The sequence below is a fragment of the Anoplopoma fimbria genome, chromosome 6 (genome assembly GCF_027596085.1).
Source record: "Anoplopoma fimbria isolate UVic2021 breed Golden Eagle Sablefish chromosome 6, Afim_UVic_2022, whole genome shotgun sequence".
Taxonomy (NCBI): Eukaryota; Metazoa; Chordata; class Actinopteri; order Perciformes; family Anoplopomatidae; genus Anoplopoma; species Anoplopoma fimbria.
In genome coordinates, this window is record NC_072454.1 from 922,278 (window position 1) to 946,287 (window position 24,010).

The 24,010-nt window shown below is 40.7% G+C and overlaps 1 protein-coding gene across 1 annotated transcript; it reads right to left on the reverse strand.

The window, feature by feature from the left end:
- Nucleotides 1–3,401: 3,401 nt before the first annotated feature.
- LOC129092262 (deubiquitinase DESI2) lies at nucleotides 3,402–23,613 on the reverse strand. The gene is made up of 5 exons (XM_054600137.1): nucleotides 23,390–23,613; nucleotides 16,804–16,876; nucleotides 16,565–16,658; nucleotides 13,717–13,858; nucleotides 3,402–6,091 (listed from the first exon to the last, which is right to left on the reverse strand). The coding sequence occupies exons 1-5, from the start codon at nucleotides 23,426–23,428 to the stop codon at nucleotides 5,804–5,806; spliced, it is 636 nt and encodes a 211-aa protein (XP_054456112.1). The 5' UTR covers nucleotides 23,429–23,613; the 3' UTR covers nucleotides 3,402–5,803.
- Between the last annotated feature and the right edge of the window lie 397 nt (nucleotides 23,614–24,010).

Here is a 24,010-nt window from a genome sequence, read left to right on the forward strand (position 1 = left end):
TGACCTTCACCCCAGCTGCCGTTTGCCTTTCTTTTTGGAGGTCACTTAATGTCATCCTACGGTTGTTGAGTGACATTGGAATGAGTTGGCGTCATCCCGGTGAGTGGAGAGTCGTTTTGGTCCTCTGCCGGTCTGTAGCTTTGTTGTCCCTAACGTCTGCTGCTGGACCGTGTTCTTATGAACCGCCGTCTTTGACATGTTAAGGATGGAAGCATCCACTTCCTGTTTAGAGATTAAACTTTCACCCAGCTGACTGTCCGATCCTCTACCTGTCAGTGGATCACAAACCTTCTGACAGACCGGAGGTAGCAGGTGAGGCTGGGGAATCACATCCAGCACCCTGACAATCAGTCCTGGAGTCCCTCAGGGATGTGTGCTCTCCCCACTGCTCTTCTCCCTCTACACCAACGACTGAACTTCAGGACACTCGTCTGTTAAGCTCCTGAAGTTTGCAGAGGACACGACGGTCATCGTCCTCATACCTGTTAAAAACTTCTCCCCTCTGGTAGACGCTGCAGAACACTGTTCACCAAAACTACCAGACCCAAGATCAGTTTCTTTCCACAGGCTGATGAACACCGAACACCAGGCACATAGTGTCAATAAACCTAAACAACCACTACCTGTGAATTATACATTATTTATATCTACAAATTAAAAGAGTATATAACTCCTGCACACTGTATACAACACTGTACACTGACATGTATACACTGTCTATAGACATACTGCATATAACCACCCACACACACACTGTCAGTTTATTTATTTATTCAAACATAAAATCTCATTACATTTCAGGACTAAACAGTGCCTCTGTTTATGTCAAAGTGTTATTAAATTAAAGATAATAATAAGTTTGAATCTTTAGTTCAAACTTCTTCAGTCGTTCAGGACGCTGGGACTCGATGTGCAGTGAGAGGACGCCCCCTGCTGGATGAACAACACCAGAGTCTGTGTCTCAAATCTATAACTGTACACACAATGTACTAAATACTGATCATATAGTAAACTCTCTCAGCAGCTGGTATACAAACAACCAACTTTATCACTTTAGAGTTAACAACATGTTGTGTTTAAAGTCACAGAGCTCACTTAAAACTGAGTGTGTTCTATTTATAGTTCCATAACTTTATTTATAAAGCATGTAGTGACAAGCTGAGAGATCCAGTTCAAAGTGCTGATGTGCAGCTTTCACACAGCATCTCATTCGTTTGTACAACATCAAACATTTATTGGTCTGATTAAAGGGCATTAACATTATTTATGTGTTCATATCTTTACTTTGCACTACTCAGTGACTTCTTCTGCACAGACCACTCTGGTTAACACTTCCTATGATCACCAGACTCTTATAAACATCAGACTACAAGTTACTCAGTGTATATCTATCCAAACCGGCTGGGAGAGATCCTGACCACTAACGAGGGCCAAAACAAAGGAAGCAGAGACACAAAGACAAGTTGGGGAAGATTCTCTGGAGTTGGAACAGACCGAGGACCCGGAAACACTGCACAGCTCTGCCCAGTATCCTGCTGGTCCATGTCCAGCCATCAGTGTCCTGGTCCGGCTCTGAGACCACAGCCAATAAGGGAAGCACACGTGAGGGATGAACTAACATATCGACAAATGTAAAGAACATGTGAATTCTAACAAAGGATACCAGCAGAGAAACATGCTGTCAGGTTAACTAAGGCAGTGAAACATAAAGAATACAGCAAATCAAATGTCCAACGTCCAATTATCTTTGAAAGCAGCCAACGGCCCCGAACAGTTTGACCTGTGTGATTCATCTGCACACAGTGAGCTGGTAACAGGGGTCTTAAAGTGTGGACTCTCCACATGGTACCAGAGGACTGGTTATGCTGTCAGTCAGTCGGTTTAACACCTGTGCAGACAAACATGAGGAAACGTTTGACCCTCGGTCACTCTGGATGATCTTTGGTATTGTAGAAGAACATGTTCTGTCTTTAAATTGTATTAACTGTATTCTTTTATATTGTCTTTGTATTCCTGCCCGTTCTCTCTGTTACAGTAACCTCTGTGAGTAGAGAGCTCAGGCCAACCCTGTAAGAGCTTTGATTCCATAAAACAGGTTTGTATCGATATTGATCAGATTAACTGATATTGAACAGTTTCATTGATATTGATCAGTTTCATTGATATTGATCAGATTAACTGATATTGATCAGTTTTCTTGATATTGAACAGTTTTCTTGATATTGATCAGTTTCACTGATATTGATCATGAGCGAATAGTCAGTTTCTACTGACGCAGTGTTGATTGTTCAGTGTGACAGCAGCAGGAAGGAAGGAGCTCCGGTTTCTCTCAGCCTGTCACTGGAGGAGAACTTTATAGAGCCTGCATGCATCGTCACAACAGCTACATGGGGTTACATTTTAGTTGCACTTTTTGTAGTCCTTCTTTGTTGTAGTTTGGCCATGGCAGACCGATGTCAGTGACATCCACCGTCACTTCATAATTACTTAATTTAGTGAAAGTGGAGTCGTATTCTCGAAGCACATTGGTTCCTAACTCCTCATGAATTCTTGTTCCCATCTTTCCTTGACCCCATGACGTTTTTCCATCGAGGTCAAGGAGAAGTGTTTAGGAAAGGACGTTAGGTCATTTTTTGACTTTCCAACTGCAGCCTTAGTCTCTTCTTTTCTGAAGAAGAAGAAGTCAAAGTACTTATACATCAGAGTAAAATACCGTGTTTCAACAGAGTAATGTAACATCAGAAGTATAGAGTGACAGTAGTCCTGATGCAGAGTGGACCCTGTTCTATTATTATATGTTTCCATTATTATATTATTGTCATGTGAATGTTGTAGCTGCTGCAGATGGAGCTAACGCTAACTCCTTATTCTACTGTTTACTAGCTGAATCAGCAGTAAAGCATCATTCAGATTGATGCCTTGTTGTTGCATGACTCTAACTTACAAAGTAATGTTTGCACAAAGACGTCACAAATGATTCCTCAGTTCCTCTTAACTCTGGGTTTTTATTTCTTTATATTATGAATGTAATATTCATCTATGCTGACATGTAAAGTTTATCTGTAGACTTCTATACTTACAGTATTACCTAGAGGTTTTACTAACTGTTTGACGCCCCCTGGTGGACACAACCTTTAATGAACCAGTAGAAGGAAACATTCCTTCCCAGTCACTCTAACGTTCAGTATGAATCCCACACACACTGGTTTTATAAATGAGACTCAAGAACATTCACATATGTGACTGGTTTCTGTAGCTGAGAGTAAACAGGAGGAGGAGTCCACAGAGAAACATCTGGAAGAAGAATAAAGTTTACAAGAAGGACAATAACAAAGATAAACTAAAGTATCAAAGCAGCCAGGAGACAGATTGTATATTTTTCTTTAATAACTTTACAACAAGGTACAAATGGGCTCCACTCCTCTGAAGGCTTCGTGGAAGTTCACTGTAAAACAAGGACGTTTGAATCAGTGAGGTTTCCCTCTGCATTCAGAGCTCACAAACAGGACGTTTACTGTTTATAAGGACACAACTAGCTTTAATCAAAGGACGAGGGCTCAGCTAAAGAGTCGGGACACGTGTGATGACACTCCAATGAGAGTGAACACTGAGGTTGAATCAATCTTTGGCCTCAGTCGTGGTGATTGAAATGATGGAGATGTGAACATGAAAGCAGCAGCGTTTGGAAGCTGCTGGAGGATCAGTGAGATGTCCATCATTTGTCAGCAGACACAAGTAAACCATGTGAAGCTGTGAAGGTTGAGGGGAAACCTCAGCGTCTGAGGAACAGTACAGAAAACGGCCAGCGGAGGGCGCCGACACCAGCAGTGTGTCCGAGCTTTAAAAAGAAAGTTTACCTTCTCTGAAAGAAAGTCACAATTCAAATGAAGTTCATGACACACCTTTGAGTCAGAATCACATGTGATCCTCTGAGTCTCATGAGGAATGTCAGGCTTTGCTTTAACACCGTCTCTGTCTCCTTCATTTGTTAGAAAACAGAGTCCTGAAGATAACCTTTTTATTTTAGCGGTAGTTAAAATCAGAAACGAAATAATGTCGCTGAAAATATTCTAAATATTCTAAATATTAAACTCATTAAGCTCGGTGTCCTGCAGAAAGTCTCAGTGTGGTGGATGAGGGGACATTTGGCCCCGTTGGCAGCTTGTTCATACCAAATATTTTTTGTACAAGTGCACACACACACACACACACACACACACACACACACACACACACACACACACACACACACACACACACACACACACACACACACACACACACACACACACACACACACACACAGAGGTTGTAAACAAAAGCTCTGTTGTTTTTTTTATCAAAGAGAGGAGTATAAAACTGCACGTTTGTGAAAAAGCTCTCTGGAGTGACAACTGCATCAGAAAAAAAGGAACAGAAACATAAAAAAGAGCTTTAGGAGTCCTGAGTTGATCAAACATAAACCCCGTATGACAGAAACACGCTAGAGGAAAAAGCAGCATCTCCTTGTGAAGTGTGAAGTTGTACTTTTTGAAGATGATAGAACGTGAGGACTTTTCAAACATTAAATGAAGAAACGGCTGAAATGAAAACCTGAAAATGCTCCAGATGAACTCCAAAGAGCATCGGCTGTTAGGAAGGACACGCTTTCAGGCCATCATCACGTCCTTCATGTAAACTTCAACCTTGGATTTATTTGTAGGTGTAAAGAGACGTGAACACACCAGTACGACCACAGTGTTCTACTGGCGGCCACTGGGACACTTGTAGGGTTCTAGTACCTTTGCTCAAAGGCACCTTGGCGGTTGCTACTGAGAAATAAGTTACTGTCTTTTATTTCTGGTAACAAAAAGGCTTCTCTAACTCAAACATTACTGGTGAATAAATAACTGTTGTTTTTTCATAATTTTCATAAAAACTTTTTTTTTTTTTTTTTTTTAAATTGGCTTCAAGCGAGTTGAATTTTTCTTAAATCAGGCGGAGCTGATAAAAAATAAAAAAAGGAGGAAAAGAAACGTAAAAACGACCGGCTGGCTCTGGATCAGTTTATTTGTGTCTGTGTGGACTTTGAGGAGAAGTGAGGTTTTCACAATAAAAGTCTGAGGTCCGGATGCACAAACAGCATGTTGAGGCAGAGCTCACACATTCCACATGGCTGCAGTGTGAATGTTTACCGGACCGCAGACCACATGAAACCAGAGCTGAGCCACTGGGAGTTTAAAAACCAGAATGATAGAAAAAACTGTTTCTCTTCAGATGGAAAATGCAACGTCTGAGTGGATCTTTGAATGTCCACCACCTTGTTGGGATGTTCAGTATGTAAAGAGCCCTTCAGGTGCAGCGGGAACAACGAGGACTGTGAGCTGCATTGCCTCTGGAACGCTGCGTCAAACAGCCTGAAGAGGTCCAACCATCCAGGATTTCACAAGAAAGAAAAAGTGAAAGTCTGAAATAATAACTCTGTATTTCCTGTCTGATCCGTCTGTCGTTTTCTTTATCAAAAGTGCTTGTTTGATGGTTTTGATGACTCAAATGAAATCCGGTGGTTTGAAGGTCAGACCGCCGTCTCGCTGGTCTCCACCACAACAAACAGACTGGGGAGTAGCACCATCCAGCGACTAACCGCTGGAAACATCTGGACGTGGGCTGGTTAATGTGAGACACTTCGGCTTCCGGTCTAAAAGTAATGAGACCGGCATGAAGGGAGGCGGTCCGGATGTCCAGAGAGCTGGACCCGCCTTTGTGGCCTCCACGGCTCCGGATCACGTGACTGACGGGCTTCATGCAGGTCTCCCAGCAGCGTCTACCGGCGGGGCTGGAGGCGGGAATGACGAGGCAAAGAGGAGGGGCTGGAGGAGGATGATGCTGGGGAGCAGGGCGACATGGAGGCCAGGGAGGCCGAGGCAGCGGCGTCCTCCGCCTCCTCCAGCTCCCCCACTCCTCCTCCTCCATGGAGCTCCTGGCTGACGCTGGACTGCAGGGCGGCCGGGGTCAGCCACTCTTTGGGCAGGCAGCTCTGGAGGAACGGCACGCAGGAGCTGAAGTAGGCCAGGCGGTTGACCCAGCGAGGGATCTCCCTCCCACACAGGATCTGAGGGGAGAAAGAAGAATGAGTTCTCATAACAGATCACAAGACTCTACAGTTTAACCCTCTGAACCCTGAAAGCTTTTCCTTAAACAATCGCCAAAACTAAACCGTTAATCACAGACAGCAGCTGTGGAAAAACAACATTCTCCTCAGATTTCCGAGGGTGTTTGAACACATCATGTGTGACGAACGCTTCCGTCTGAGAAAGAACCCTAAAGGAAGCCCTACATGGTGATCCGTCATCAGAAACATTTTATTCTACATGGACATTTGAAGCAACCAGATTCTGTAAAAAACATTAAATTCTGAGCTCCTCAGTGAAACTATGAAGTTATGATTGATTCATCTGAGACCAACAGTCATGTGACAACAAATCTGTGAAACTGTGACTGAACTGCTGCTGAACACAGAGCAGAGAGGAGATGAGAGGCTGTTCAAATGTAAATCATTTAATATATATAACACGTAGAGCCTCCGCAGGAAGCACAATCATACTCTGTTATATTTTCTGTAACTAAGCAACCGATCTCCTTCCTGTTTACGACGGCATGCACATGCCCAGTGTGCGTGAATGTTCATGTGACGTGTGTGGGGGCATGTTGTGTACGGAGATCAACGTGTTAGTGTGGATGAACCTTAAAACAAACGGTCACCATCTACACATTTTACTCTTCTTCCTGGTTTGTTAGTGTTTTCTAGTTTTGTCTTTTTTCATGTACAGCTGAGCCTCTGAGGAATATATTTGAAACAGTGAATGCATAACTGGCAAATACATCCTTCATAAAGCTACCCAATGTTTGTTGTGTGGCCTGGGTTCCTTTAAACAGACCACCATGGATGTTCAGGCAGCAGCTCCGTCACTTATCTCCGTCTGTGCTCCTGCAGCATAATGCAGCGAGCAGCTTCCAAGACACTCAGCGTTTCCCAGTCAAAGGGTTTAATTGTGCTTTTATCAAAACAAGCTGCTGACGAGCTGCTTTTTCAAAAAGCAAAGGGAGAAGTGGGCACGTGGATTTGGTTTTGACCACAAAAAAAGGTCTTACAAATCAGCTGAGTTAGCGCTCTGTGTGGCGTCACATGCAGCCGGCTGATGATACAAGAATGAATACTTTGTAACTAAGGCAACCTTCACATTAATACAATATAAACTTAACTGTATATTAAAATATGGGATGCAACTAAGTACATGTATGATACTCTAGTACTGTACTTAAGGTGGCCCTATTATGCTTTTCCACTTTTTCCCTCTTCTTTAGTGTGTTATATATATTTCTGTACATGTAAAAGGTCCGTAGAGTGTAAAACCTGTCCACGCCAAAAAGGAGTTACCCTCCCCCTCAGAAGCTCCTGAAACGGCTCCATTGAATTCTCTCCTTCACTTCTGTAACTTTATGAGGTCACAATGTAACTTTATGAGGTCACAATGTAACTTTATGAGGTCACAAAGTAAATTCATGAGGTCATAATGTAACTTTATGAAGTCACAATGTAACTTTATGAGGTCATAATGTAACTTTATGAGGTCATAATGTAACTTTATGAAGTCATAGTGTAACTTTATGAGGTCACAATGTAACTTTATGAAGTCATAGTGTAACTTTATGAGGTCACAATGTAACTTTATGAGGTCACAATGTAACTTTATGAGGTCACAAAGTAACTTCATGAGGTCATAATGTAACTTTATGAGGTCATAATGTTACAGAAGTCACGTAAAACTCCTTCCGGGTAGTTTGGCCCTCAAAAAACAAAAGAGAGAGACGGAGCTGAATCTCTGGAGGAAGAGAAACATTGACCAATGACAACAGAGCGGGCTAGCTGACCAATCAGAGCAGACTGGAGGGAGGAGCTACAACGGAGCGTTTCAGAGAGAGGGTGAGAAGAGGTGCTGCAGGACAGCCAGGATGAGAAAACAAGGAGGATTATGGGCATTAACGCATGTAAACATGTTGTAACTGGAACTGGAGATAAAAATATGCACCTGAAAAAGAGCTTAACAGGGCCTGTTTTAAAGTTACTAGAAGGAACTTTCATTTTGTGTTAATTTTGGCGGCCCCTGTGGTTCAAAGTGTGTAGTCTCTCTTTAGAATTTTTTCTACCAGAGTGTACGCCATTAGGCAAAAGTTTCTACACTAGATGTCTATCTGATAATGGGGCGGCTGTGGCACATGAGGTAGAGCGCTTGTCCCGTAACCACAAGGTTGGTGGTTCAAACCCCTCTACCGGCAACATGCCGAGGTGTCCTTGAGCGAGACACCTAACCCCAAGTTGCTCCCCGGGCGCTTCATTGCAGCCCACTGCTCCTCCGGGATGGGTTAAATGCAGAGAAATAATTTCCCCATTGTGGGACTAATAAAGGATTGATTATTATTATTATTATTAATGCTGTAGCTAAATTTAAAGAAGCGATTTCTTCAGGGTTTTATTCAGTACCATTGCTCAATATAACAGAGGACTCCTACGCTAACTTTAGTCCGTCTCAGATTGACCATCTTGTCGATAGTGCTGCATGCTCACTGAATGACACTAGACTCTATAGCTCCTCTAAAAAAGAAGCTAATAAAAGAAAGGAGGTTTGCTCCATGGTATAATCCTCAAACCCGCGATTTAAAGCAAATATCGCAAAAACTTGAAAGGATATGGCGTTCCACCAATGTGGATGAAGCGCGGTTAGTCTGGCGAGACAGTCTTAAAATATATAAGAAGGCACTCCGTAATGCTAGAGCAGCCTATTATTCAGCATTAATAGATTTAAATAAGAACAACCCTAGGGTTCTCTTCAGCACTGTAGCCAGGCTGACAGAGAGTCACAGCTCTGTTGAGCCGTGTATTCCTATAAACCTCAGTAGTAGTGACTTCATGAACTTCTTTAATGATAAGATTCTAACTATTAGAGAAAAAATGTATAATCTACTGCCCTCAACCAGTACCCATCGATCCACAGCTGTAGAACCTGAAATATATTTAGATGGCTTTTCTCCCATCGACCTTCAACAATTGACTTTAACTATTTCTAAGTCTAAACCTTCCACCTGTCTCTTAGACCCGATTCCGACTAGGCTGCTTAAGGAGGTTTTACCTTTAATTAGCAATTCTTTATTAGAAATGATCAATCTGTCTTTACTAACGGGCCATGTACCACAGGCCTTCAAACTAGCTGTAATTAAACCTCTTCTTAAGAAACCTACTCTAGATCCAGAGGTGTTGGCTAACTATAGACTATATCTAACTATAGACCTATATCTAACTATAGACTATATCTAACCTTAGACCTATATCTAACTATAGACCTATATCTAACTATAGACTATATCTAACTATAGACTATATCTAACTATAGACCTATATCTAACTATAGACCTATATCTAACCTTAGACCTATATCTAACTATAGACCTATATCTAACTATAGACCTATATCTAACCTTAGACCTATATCTAACTATAGACCTATATCTAACTATAGACCTATATCTAACTATAGACCTATATCTAACCTTAGACCTATATCTAACTATAGACTATATCTAACTATAGACCTATATCTAACTATAGACTATATCTAACTATAGACCTATATCTAACTATAGACTATATCTAACTATAGACTATATCTAACTATAGACCTATATCTAACTATAGACTATATCTAACTATAGACCTATATCTAACTATAGACTATATCTAACCTTCCGTTCCTCTCTAAGATCCTTGAGAAAGCAGTAGCAAATCAGCTCTGTGACTTTATGCATAACAATAGTTTATTTGAGGATTTTCAGTCAGGATTTAGAGTGAATCATAGCAGAGACGGCACTGGTGAAAATTACCAATGACCTTCTAATAGCTTCAGACAAAGGACTGTACTTGTATTGTTAGACCTTAGTGCTGCATTTGATACCATTGATCACCAAATCCTATTACAGAGATTGGAGCATCTTATAGGCATTAAAGGAACCGCACTTAGCTGGTTTAAGTTGTATTTATCAGACCGATCTCAGTTTGTATATGTAAACAATGAAAGCTCGATGAAAACCAGGGTTAGTCACGGAGTTCTACAGGGGTCTGTTCTTGGACCTATTTTATTAACCTTATATATGCTTCCCTTGGGAAATATTATCAGAAAACACTCAGTAAACTTTCATTGTTATGCAGATGATACCCAGTTATATCTATCAATTAAGCCAGACGAAACTAACCAGTTCTCTAAACTTCAAGCATGTCTTACGGACATAAAAACCTGGATGACCTGTAACTTCTTAATGTTAAACTCTGAAAAAACAGAAGTTATTCTACTAGGCCCAGATCACCTTCGAAATCAATTATCTAACGATATAGTTTCTCTAGATGGCATTGCTCTAGCATCCAGCACTACCGTTAAGAACCTTGGAGTTATCTTTGATCAGGATCTGTCTTTTAACTCTTATATAAAACAGATCTCAAGGACAGCCTTTTTTCATTTACGTAACATTGCGAAAATCAGGCAAATCCTGTCTCAAAGTGATGCAGAAAAACTAGTTCATGCATTTGTTACCTCTAGACTAGATTACTGTAACTCCTTATTATCAGGCTGCTCTAATAGGTCTCTTAGATCTTTACAGTTGATCCAGAATGCTGCAGCACGTGTTCTAACAAAAACTAAGAAAGGAGATCACATTACTCCAGTATTAGCTTCTCTGCACTGGCTCCCTGTTAAATCAAGAATAGAATTTAAAATTCTTTTACTTACCTACAAAGCTCTAACTGGCCAGGCACCGTCTTATCTTAAGGAACTTATAGTTCCATATTACCCAACTAGAGAGCTGCGCTCAATCAATGCAGGGTTACTTGTGGTTCCTAGAGTATATAAAAGTAGGATGGGAGCCAGAGCCTTCAGTTATCAGGCTCCTCTTCTGTGGAACCAGGTTCCAGTTTCAGTCTGGGGGGCAGGCACACTCACCACTTTTAAGAGCAGGCTTAAGACCTTCCTTTTTGATAGCGCTTATAGTTAGGGCTGGTTCAGGTTTATAGTTAGGGCTGGTTCAGGTTCTCCTTGGTCCAGCCCCTAGATATGCTGCTATATGCTTAGACAGCTGGGGGACTACCTAGGATACACTGAGCTCCTCTCTCCTCTTCTCTCCCTCCTTCTTTATGTATTAATCTCCTATTTATGCACATTACTGATTTTGCTTCTTCCCTGGAGTTCTTGTGCTTTCTCGCCTCGCAGGTTCCCAGGAATCGGGGTTATATTTGGACTGTCATCGTGCCACCTGCTGAGGCCCTGCTGACACCCACTACTACTACCACTATCATTATTAGTCACATTACTATTATTATTGCCTGTACTATTACGCTTATTAGCTTTGCTTCTACCCTGGAGTCTTTGTGCTTTCTCGCTTCGCAGGCTTCTATAAATCGTGGCTGTACCTGGACGTGCATCCTGCTACGGCCCTGCTGACACCGACTGCTACCACCATTATTATTACTAGTCACATTACTATTACTATTACCTGTGCCATTAAGTATTTTAGCTTTACTTCCACCCTGAAGCCCTTTTTGCTTTCTCGCTCTGCAGGTTTCCATGAGTCGTTGTGGTACCTGGACCGTAGTCGTGCCTCCTGCTGTGAGCCGACTGACACCCACTGCTACTTCGATTATTATTATTATTAATCACATTACTATCCCTATTTTCATAATTCTACTGTAATAATTGCTGCTGTTATTATAAGTAGTCTTATTATATGAATCATTTATGTCATATACATTGAATGTGTTGTATCTCTGTTATGCTGTTCATTCTGTACACATGACATCTATTGCATTCTGTCCATCCTGGGAGAAGGATCCCTCCTCTGTCGTTCTCCCAGAGGTTTCTTCCTTTTTTCTCCCTGTTAAAGGGGTTTTTAGGGGAGTTTTTCCTGTGCCGATGTGAGGGAAGGACAGAGGATGTGAGGGAAGGACAGAGGATGTCGCATGTGTACAGATTGTAAAGCCCTCTGAGGCAAATTTGTAATTTGTGATTCTGGGCTATACAAAATAAACTGAATTGAATTGAATAGTGTTTCTGAGCACCAGAGTCCCTTTAAAAAAACCTCTAATTTTACTGCAGCAGGGTCTTCAATACGGCCTGGTAAACTAGACGGGGTCCGTGTTTTGCGGACATTGCCGGGGTGAAGTAAAGTTGAAAAGTTTAATATAATTTCCTGTGTCACTTCTTCACAGTTTGGATTTCTCCTGCTGAAAGATCTTGTAGTGACTTCCTTTTTTCCGGTCAGTCATGTGACGTGAAAACCACAATGATCTCATGATTACAAGACAGCACGCCATGTGGTTTCAACAGTTCAGCAATCTGACCACTCTGAAAGTTGTTGCTTTCACAACTGACATTCAGAGTTCTGATGAAATGGGTTTTTGTTCACATTTTTTCTTAGTGATTTAAATTCTTCATGTACAAAACAATTTGGGGTTTGGCAAAGTCGGTCACTCACTGTAACACCAGATAATCTACTTACATAACGAGACAGAGCCAAAGTGTCGATCTGTGTTTCAAGACGACGGCTGACTTCAGAGTCGCGCACATCAGATGTTCTCTCTGGAGAATGAATCGTTACGCTTGATCTCTTGAAGCTGCAACAACCAGCCGACGTGTCCAATCGTGTTCTCTTCAGCCTGACTTTAAGTCAACCTCCCTTATTAATGAGGTAACGGCAAACATGAGAATGAAATCCCTCTGGAGTCGGCTGTGTGTTTGTTTCTCCATATTATATGTTTATGTTTCAATTAATGTGTCATCATATCCATGTGATGCATTTATTTTTGTCCACCTTTGTGTGAATATCTCCATTTTCAACTCTGTATCTTTACATGTGGTACATCTGTGTTTGTGTAGCATCAGCGTATGTTGTGTGCGTATGTGTGTGTTGGTTTGTTTGCCAGCTGGCGCTACATGTCTGGGCTTGTATCAGTGTGTCTTAATCCCCAGCTCAGTGCTAGTTGCTAACTGTAAGACTCCTTTCTCAGTAGTCACACCAGGATAAGCTGATTGAAACACACACACACACACACACACACACACACACACACACACACACACACACACACACACACACACACACACACACACACACACACACACACACACACACACACACATTCCTGTCAATGTATCAATGTGAGAGCCAGAGACATTCACATGGGGAGTGAGGACCACCCGTTCTGCTATACCTAAGAGACAAATTAATGTTGCATTTCAGCACTAGGTGGCTCCCCGACTCCCATTTGCATCTTAGTTTCTTTAAAAAACATAGCGAAAAATCGCAAATAATCAGCTTGAATTCCAGTTGGAGTGAAGACCTTTACCTAGGGGCGCTGTTGAGTTTGTTTCTGGCCAGAATATTTTAGCAACCTTCTTTCTTTGGGCTTTCTTTGCTTCATTTTATGTTTATGTACAAATAATGGTAAAATAAATCAGTCTGGAAGTGTTTGAAAAGAGTTGCACAGCTAGTTCAATCGCAAACACTACAAAGATAAAAAAAAGAAATAATTATTAAACTTTTTGTTTTTTGTATTAGTGTGTGTGTGTGTGTGTGTGTGTGTGTGTGTGTGTGTGTGTGTGTGTGTGTGTGTGTGTGTGTGTGTGTGTGTGAACCTACCTCTGACAGTGCCGAGGAGAAGTGATTGCAGTTCTTGTGCATGAGGTGGTAGGCGTTGCCTTTGTACTCCTTCCCCATCTCCTCCACGATCCGCTCCACGTCCTCCTCCGTGAAGTCTGTGCTGCCCAAGACGATGGCTTCTCTGCAGAGACAGTCGGGGGAAAAGGTGGGGAGGCAGGTGTTAATTGATATAATTATATATCTCACTGACGAAACATCAAAAACGACTTCTGAGCATTGTGGTTAAACCTTTTTTGAGGAATCAACGGGCCTCGTTCAAGAACGACTCGTACAAGCAGATTTGTTTAAAAGTTATTTTGCTGAGCAGATATATACCTTTGTTTCCTTCCCGATACCTGAACTTGTGTATCGACGTTACCCATCACAGTGTCAATAAAGTTTTAATGACGATCGTTCTCCTCCAATATTCAGTAAAACATGAGATCAGGACTTCATTTATGCTTCTCTAGTCTCTGATCTCTGATGATGTTACATTGTAAACAACCAATCTGTGTTTAAACCAACAGGAGAGCTAGTAACCACTCACCTCAGCACCACTAACGGCCAACAAACGGAGGTTCATTTCAGTTACATTATGATGCGTTCAGGTTCTGTTCAGTTAAAATGAGTATTAGTTGAAGGTAAATTATAATGTTATCATGATGTGTTCACATGTAATCTGTAAAATGTAGTGTTGGTGATAAACTAGAATAAATCCAGTAGTTTGAAGGAGCTGTTTTCACATAAATATAAAATAGATATTAAGTATTTAATATTGGACAAACAGGTTCGTCTCCTCAAAAGTTAAAAAGAAAAAATGATCTTGATGTAATTGTTTTTACACTGACGGAGCGTTTGATTCTCTTTGCATTTGGCAAAGAGACAAACAACAGCGGAGACATTTGTCCCAGATGATCCATATTTGTGGTTTAGTGGCCTGCATGGAGACAGCAAGTGTGTGTGTGTGTGTGTGTATATATGTGTGTGTGTGTGTGTGTGTGTGTGTGTGTGTGTATGTGTGTGTATGTGTGTAAGTGTGTGTATGTGTGTGTGTGTGTATGTGTGTGTGTGTGTGTATATGTGTGTGTGTGTGTGTGTGTGTGTGTGTGTGTGTGTGTGTGTATGTGTGTGTATGTGTGTAAGTGTGTGTATGTGTGTGTATGTGTGTGTGTGTGTGTGTGTGTGTGTGTGTGTGTGTGTGTGTGTGTGTGTATGTGTGTATGTGTGTATGTGTGTGTGTGTGTGTGTGTGTGTGTGTGTGTGTGTGTGTGTGTGTGTGTGTGTGTGTGTGTGTGTGCAGTCGCTGTCTGGAGCCACAGGGCAGATCAACTAGAGCAGAAGTAATTCACAGCAGCACAGGAGCTCAAACACAGAGAACCATGAGCGGAGTCATGAAAACGTATTGAACCGACTGGATGCTCTGCTGCCTCACCACCACAACAGACATGAATTCAAATATATAACATAAAATAAAATAATGCAAATGATGAGGGAGAAATATCACACATTTACAAGCTCTTTTGATTTCTCTTTTAACTCTCTGGAATCTCACAGATGGTTGTATACTGTTGGGATTTCATGCACCTTGTTTTTCTTCAACTTATTTAAAATAAGGTAAAAAAATGATAATAAACATTAAACAATGTGCTGTTTATGGTCTCCAGCTCAAATCGGCAGTGATGAAAACACGAGACCCGGGTGGACAGGATCATTTTAGTTCCTTTTCCAGCTCGATGATATTTGACAAATCAATATATAATAAATTAAATCAACCAGGATTTGGACAATTATTACAATTTATTAACCTCCAGACTCCAGTCAGTCATTTTAACTCGCTGATCATCAAAACAGTCTTGTTGGTCTTTTCACTGTTCCAACAATCACCAACTCTGGTTTGTTTGAAATAGAACTTAAATTAACAGAGTTAGATGTGAAAATAAATGATATGCTCTCCTCCAAAGACACCAGGCTCCACTGACAAAAACATGATTTGTACCTTGCTGATCTCTCAAACTGGACAGAAACAAAATAAAACGTGTTTGTCTTTCCACTGCTCCAAAAAAAACAATCCGGTTTGGTCAAAAAAAAAAAAAAAATAAGAAATTCACAGTTTGAGATGTAAAAAAAAAACCATCCATCATATGCTCTCCTCAAAGCCACTCGACTCCATTGACAGATAAGGTAATTCATCTCTCTGATCATTGTAAAACAATCAAACTTGACAGAAATTAAATAAAACTTGTTAGTCTTTCCATTGTTCCAACAATCACCAACTCTGGTTTGACAGTTCGAAGATAGATTAAATAACAGATATAAAATAAAAGTAACCACCGTAACATTTTCAACGTTTACTAATTCAGTTTTTTGACAATTTTGTGGCATTGAACATACGAGAAAGGCAATGAGAAAGGAGTCTACTGGCTTTATTAAGTGGGTTTTCCTCTTTGTTAAAAAACACATTTGGTTGGAATAAGTTACATATTTAATAGTCAAGCTGCACAGTCACAGTAGTTCATGACTGGCTGACTAGATTACTCATTAGTATTCATGCAGCAGGCGACTCACCTTTACACGCTACCTTCTGCTGTAGATGTGTGATACATGCAGCAGGTCAGTAATCAGACTCCTCCTGACCTTGTTTATTTATTCTGACTGTATTACTGTTTTTTTTTTAGTTTTAAGTTTAAGTAAAGAAGCATCTCTAGGTGCAGTTATCTCTACTTCCATCCTAATGTTCTAAAGTCTCACTGGCTATAGAGCTCAGTAGCTGAAGTACTGATAACCTGTTGGGAAACAGAGAACACACCTGTGATTCTGTGCATTCCAACACCAAACGTCTCCCACTTACTTGAACTTAAATGTCTCGCCGAGTTCGGTTGCATCGCCGGGTGTAATCTCAAAGATCCCTGAGAATGGGTACGGGTGTCCGCCGTAGGCAAACTCTAAAACACACATAAAAAAACAAAACGTTTCTCAAACTAAAAAGGTCTGTCCGTGCCAACGTAAATAATGCTTAGCTTGACGTTTGTATTATGAAGCATCCACAGGAAGTCATCTGCTGTGTGTGTGTGGTGTCATATTTCTTACCTCTTCCATAGATCTCGATCCCTGAGTGAAAGACTCCGATGCCCAGAGTGCTGGTGAACTCATTGATCCAGTACTGAAGACGGGGAGAGAGACAGAAACACACACTCAACGTAAAGTCTTCTGTTTTTGTATTTAAAAACAAATAAAGTTAAGTATGTAGTAAAAACAAAATGAACGGTATGTCTCTGAAACTAACATAATCTACTCTATATCTTTATATGTCACATGGAGCTTCTTTGAAGAAACAAAGTATTTACACTAATCTGAAGTGTTATCTGCTTTTATCTAATTATTACATTAGTAGTAAGTTAATAAAAAAGTAGTGCACAAACAAAGTCACTAACCATTATGATGTTTTTTTCTTTTCTTTAAGACAAATAACTAAGCTGAGCAAATGTTAAGCAGATTAAGTCTACAACTAATAATAATTTTCATTTTAATTAACCCTTTAGCATATAAAATGTCAGAAAGTTCCCACAGATCAAAGAGAAGTTTTCAATTTGCAAAGCTTCAACATCAATGTTGTTTATAGTCTTTGATTTGTACATGAATGTTACCTGGCTTTTAGTGTAGAGAAAATAATTCAAATAATTTTTCTCCTAAAAAGCAACAGCTGGTATCACTAAAAAAAATAAAATGTAATAGTGTTAAAATTCTGAAAATTAATTAATATTTGGGAATTATGTTCAGGACCTCAGTAAAAGCGGAAAATAATATTAACATGTAATTTTATGGCAATTTATTTGAAACGGAGGTTCATGGGTTAATTATCTGTTGATTGACTAATTGATTGTTTCTGCACTAAAGAAGACTACAAAATAGGTGAATATATATAATATTTGTCTATTAATATGTGTATGAATCTGACAGGTATGAATCTGACCTTTACTTTGGAAGCATCTCTGAGGAGGCAATGAGAGCCTCTAAACACACCATCAACAAAAACACAGGGCCACATTCAGGACACAAAATAAATCAATAACTGCAGCAGCAGTGACGTCGCGTGATTGGCCGGTCTGTTGCTAGGCAGAGCTCGTTAGGGCGAAAAAGATGAGTGATCACAGAGGACGGAGTAGAATGTGAGCTTTGATTTGACGTTCAAAGATGACAAAAAATCTGTAAAAATCAGCTGCTTTTTCTTCACCAGCTGCACACAAACAGACGCACATCGTCATTCCAATGTTTGACGTCCTAAACCATGAAATGTATGAAAGTATAATCAACAATGAAATGTTGTTGTCCGCCTCATCAGAGAAATAAATGACGAATAAATGCAGTCATTTCTACAACATCTCACCCTGAACACATCATAATGTAACTCAACTGAACCTCTGTTCTTTTAAACTTTCGAAGAGACGAACCTGTTTGTCCATTACTTAATATCTATTTTATATTAATGTATGTAATACTATACTAATACTAGTTTATCACCAACACTACATTTTACAGAACACATCATGATAACGTTATTATTTACCTTCAGCCAATACTCATTTTCACTGAGCAGAGCCTGAATGCACCATAATGTAACTGAACTGAACCTCTGTTTGTTAGCCGTTAGCGGTGCTGCTACTGTTACTAGCTCTCCTCCTGTTAGCCGTTAGCGGTGCTGCTAACGTTAATAGCTCTCCTCCTGTTATCCGTTAGCGGCGCTGCCAACGTTACTAGCTCTCCTCCTGTTAGCTGTTAGCGGTGCTGCTAACGTTACTAGCTCACCTCCTGTTAGCGGTGCTGCTACTGTTACTAGCTCTCCTCCTGTTAGCCGTTAGCGGTGCTGCTACCGTTACTAGCTCTCCTCCTGTTAGCCGTTAGAGGTGCTGCTAACGTTACTAGCTCTCCTCCTGTTAGCCGTTAGAGGTGCTGCTACCGTTACTAGCTCTCCTCCTGTTAGCCGTTAGAGGTGCTGCTAACGTTACTAGCTCTCCTCCTGTTAGCCGTTAGAGGTGCTGCTAACGTTACTAGCTCTCCTCCTGTTAGCCGTTAGAGGTGCTGCTACTGTTACTAGCTCTCCTCCTGTTATCCGTTAGCGGTGCTGCCAACGTTACTCTCTCTCCTCCTGTTAGCGGTGCTGCTAACGTTACTAGCTCTCCTGTTAGCCGTTAGCAGTGCTGCTAACTTTACAGCTCTCCTCCTGTTATCCGTTAGCGGTGCTGCTAACGTTACTAGCTCTCCTCCTGTTATCTGTTAACGGTGCTGCTAATGTTACTAGCTCTCCTCCTGTTATCCGTTAGCGGTGCTGCTAATGTTACTAGCTCTCCTCCTGTTAGCCGTTAGCGGTGCTGCTAACGTTAATAGCTCTCCTCCTGTTATCCGTTAGCGGCGCTGCCAACGTTACTAGCTCTCCTCCTGTTATCTGTTAGCGGTGCTGCTAACGTTACTAGCTCTCCTCCTGTTAGCGGTGCTGCTACTATTACTAGCTCTCCTCCTGTTAGCGGTGCTGCTACTGTTACTAGCTCTCCTCCTGTTAGCCGTTAGCGGTGCTGCTAACGTTACTAGCTCTCCTCCTGTTAGCCGTTAGAGGTGCTGCTAACGTTACTAGCTCTCCTCCTGTTAGCGGTGCTGCTAACGTTACTAGCTCTCCTCCTGTTAGCCGTTAGCGGTGCTGCTAACGTTACTAGCTCTCCTGTTGGTTGAAACACAGACTGGTTGTTTACAATGTAACATTATCAGAGATCAGAGACTAGAGCATAAATGAAGTCCTGATCTCATGTTTTACTGAATATTGGAAGATAACGATCGTCAGTAGAACTTTATTGACACTGTGACGGGTAACGTTAGACAGTGGATTTAATCCGTGAGGGGGATCAGTATGGATCACTGATTGGCAACGGTCCGTTACACCACTATTGATTAGACAGTAGCTGATTACTGACTTATCTACTCTTGACATACGTTATGAACTAGAAGGTCCTCAAGCAGAGCTGGAATCATGACTGTATCTACGCGACGCTGTTAAACCACACACACACACACACACACACACACACACACACACACACACACACACACACACACACACACACACACACACACACACACACACACACACACACACACACACACACACACACACAATGCACATAATGCCGTCTCATTAAAGCTGCCTGCTAAAGCACTCAGAGCTGGACAGGAAATCCACTTAGCCGAGACGGGGAGGACGGAGGGGAGGACGGACACATGGGGGAGATTCAGATATTCCTCCAGATATTCCTCCCTTCTATGATCCTCGGACACAAAGGGGAGTTTGTCCTTTTGAGTAAATGTACCAACACTGTCTCACAGCAGTTTGTGGAATAGTTAATTTACTCTGAAACAATTTGTTTGTGTTTTTTGGTCTCCCTCTGAATGTTTTTGGATATTATAAAGTAGTTGCTCCGACTGTTCTTTAGTCACATGGATGCATTTAATGCACGTCTCCACCACGATAAAATCTGTATGAAATGTGCCAAATAAATAAAGATTATTAGTAATATTATTATTATTAAATTCCTCTGTTGCAAAGACTTTTATTTATTTTATCTGAAAAAGGAAGGTTTTCGGTTTTGATGTATTTTTAAATGTACAGCACTTTGAGCTACATGGTTTGTATGAAATGTGCTAAATAAATAAAGATTATTATTATTACTAGAGCGTCTGTGGCGTAGTGGAGAGCAAGGTAGTTCTCCAATCAGAGGGTCGGTGGTTCGATACCCGGCTTCTGCAGTCGATGTGTCCTTGGGCAAGACACTTAACCCCAAGTTGCTCCTGAAGGCCATCGGTGTGGACTGGATGATGAATGTTAGTTAGAGTCTGATGGTGGCACCTTGATGGTAGCCTGTCATCAGTGTGTGAATGGGTGAATGATATGTAACATACTACTGACTGTAAGTCGCTTTGGATAAAAGCCTCTGCTAAATGACTCTAATGTAATGTAATACTATTATTATTAAATTCCTCTGTTGGAAAGACTATTTTTATTTATTTTATCTGTAAAAGATGGGTTTTCTGTTTTTATTTATTTTTAAAATGTACAGCACTTTGAGCTTCTATTATTATTATTATTATTATTATATTCCTCTGTTGCAAAGACTTTTATTTATTTTATCTGAAAAAGGAAGGTTTTCGGTTTTGATGTATTTTTAAATGTACAGCACTTTGAGCTACATAGTCTGTTTGAAATGTGTTGTATAAATAAAGATTATTATTATTAATATTATTATTAAAGTAGAGGAATGAATGTACGTACTGCAGCCATCACCTCTCTGTCTGCAATAAACGCTAGAACGCCACCGCAAACTAGCCAGAGCCTCGTTCCCACAGCAGCACACACACACACAAACACACACCAACACCAAAAACATGCACGCACAAGCACAAACCCACAAAATACCTTTGAAATGTGCACACTCATTCTTCCTGTTACACAAACACAGCTGAAGATTCAAGCTACATGTGTGTGTGTGATACGTAGCGTTAGCAGGCCTTTGCATGTTAGTGTGCCAAGGCCCTGCAACCATGTGAGACGGAGATGAAAAGCTCTTCAGTCTTTACCGAGAAGAAACCAAATGTGTGTCACTAGTCAAGTGGAAAACATGAGGAAGTGAAAGAAAGAGGGGGAGGGAGGAAGGGTAGGAGACAAGGGCGAAAGGAAAGGAGAGGAGAGTGAATCTATGGGTGAGTAAGTTTGGAACTATAGATAATGTTCACCGCACTACTTTATTCTTCATTAATGACTCGTTCGCTCTGTTTGATTCACTTAATGACCTTTTTAACCTTTGACCTCAGGTCTGTGACCGTCAGCTAAAAGGAAACACGACAGCAATAAAATCTGATGAGACATCGACGTTGAACAGGAGAGAGAAAGAGGAGATTAAGAGATGAGCTCTCTGGTGTCTTCTGGACTTTCACATATTTTGTATTTGGGGGCAAACGCCTGCTGAGCGTTTACGGCAAGTTTTGATCAAATGTCCACGTGCATCCTCCCAAAAACAATGGCTCCGCTTGTGTTATGACCTCTAACGGGACGTTCCACAGGGAATCCATATCAATCAATGATTCATCACCGGGTCGGTCAGTGACTCACTCACTCACTGCTGCACGGCGACAACAGTGACTCAAATACCGAACAAAGAGACGCACATTTGGATCCGTGTAGAAATGCATTCTGGGTGTAACGGCTACTTTACTTTCACATCCACTTTGGTGGTTTTAGCGGAAGTTTGTTTCGGGAGTCCCGTGTTTTCCTGTTTGTGAGCTGGATTCCTGTATGCATTATTAGAAAAGGAAACACTTAAAGAAACGGTGAAACCTCGGGTCACTTATTCTGCTTATAACAGCAGCTTAAGGAAGTCTAACCACCAATCCTGACTATGGAAAACCCAACATTGTCAGTGTTACATGTGTGAACCAGTGTGATGTGATTCCACTGTCAAGTCACAGCTTTAAACTGTTAAATTCGTATTAGAAAGTTATTCCTATTAGTTTGTTGCACTTATTATATTCCTATTAGTTTGTTTCACTTATTGTATTCGTATTAGTTTGTTTCTATACTTTTGCTCTGGTTTATGCTTTAAGATGCTTGTTTAAGAAAGGAGATGCACTGATGACTTCTGGTGACTAGTAGTTCTCTTGAATACCTATGTTGAATACACTTCCTGTAAGTCGCTTTGGATAAAAGCGTCTGACTGTAAAATGTAATGTAATGTAATGTAATGTAATAATGTAATGTAATATAATAATGTAATGTTATGTTACTGTACTGTAATGTTATGTACTGTAATGTAATAATGTAATGTATGTAATGTAATATAATAATGTAATGTAATGTAATGTAATAATGTAATGTAATATAATATAATAATGTAATGTTATGTACTGTAATGTTATGTACTGTACTGTAATGTAATGTAATGTAATAATGTAATGTAATATAATATAATAATGTAATGTTATGTACTGTAATGTTATGTACTGTACTGTAATGTAATAATGTAATGTAATAATGTAATGTAATGTAATAATGTAATATAATGTAATGTAATAATGTAATGTACTGTAATGTAATGACTGTAATGTAATGTAATAATGTAATGTAATATAATGTAATGTAATGTACTGTAATGTAATAATGTAATGTAATGTACTGTAAATCTTCTTTACCTAGATTCCTGTTTTTACACATGTGTAAAGACATGTATGTCTTCTGGTGCTGCATGGAGTGAGTTGCAGTGAAAACACCAACAAACCTGTTTCAAACATTATCTGAGTGGAGAAAAGCTCTTAATGTCAAGAAAAAGGTCATTTGCAGAGGATTCTGTCTCCTGCTGCTTTGTCCCATTGTGCATTTTGCTGCAAGACTGAGAAAGAATACATGAAATTGCATTAAAATAAAGCAAAGTGTGGTGTTGTGAGTGTGTGCCGAATTGAAGAGTGGTTCACAATCATCTGATAATTCATTTTAAAACACCTGATCATGTGCTTTTAATAACTGCCGAGTCACATGAAGCCTTCTGGGTCATGGAGTCTGGTGCAGCATGTGAGGATCTGCTAAATAAAGTCACAAAAGAGTAAAAAAACATGCTTTCTTCTGTCTCTTCTGCAGTCTTACCATATCATACACGTTCAGGATGACCGGCTCGTTTGCCATCCCTCGCACCCGGCTGTCCTCCCCCGTTAAGCCTCTTCTTCTCTGCAGGGTCTTCCTCCCTCCTTCCTCCGGAGCCCCCCCCCCACACGGAGCAGCTGCAGCCGACAGACGAGCCTCTCCGCCCGGATCAGCTACCGAGGTCGAGCCGGGGAACGCGCTCTGCTGGGAGGAGAGATGTTCTGCACAAAATACAACTCATCTCCCAGACGGAGCAGCAGAGCAGAGCTGCTGCAGGAAACAGGGTCCACACGGGCAGGAAGACTTCTTTCTCCCGTCTGAGCGAGCTGACGGCGGGCAGGATGCAGAGAGACGACGAGTCCGCGCTCGACTGGTCAGCCTGAGGCCGCAAAGCATCATGGGAGATGTAGTGTCAGAGCGAGAAACATGCATTACCCTGTTCAGCTGTAGTTTATCCATACAAGAAATACAAATAAATACAAAAACATACAAGAAATACAAAACAATACAAAAAATACAAAGAAATAAAAAATACAACAAAAAAATACAAAAAAAATACAAAAAAATACAAAATAAATACAAAGAAATACAAAAACATACAAAAGAAATACAAAGAAATACAAA

Bases quoted from the DNA above. Each gene is read 5' to 3' on its own strand.
- LOC129092262 (XM_054600137.1), bottom strand. From the start codon at position 23,428: ATGGCAAACGAGCCGGTCATCCTGAACGTGTATGATATG. The intron at 16,659-16,803 runs GTAAGAAATATG...TGTGTGTTTTAG, and splicing joins GATCGAGATCTATGGAAGAG to AGTTTGCCTACGGCGGACAC. The intron at 13,859-16,564 runs GTAAGTGGGAGA...CTGTCTCTGCAG, and splicing joins GGCGAGACATTTAAGTTCAA to AGAAGCCATCGTCTTGGGCA.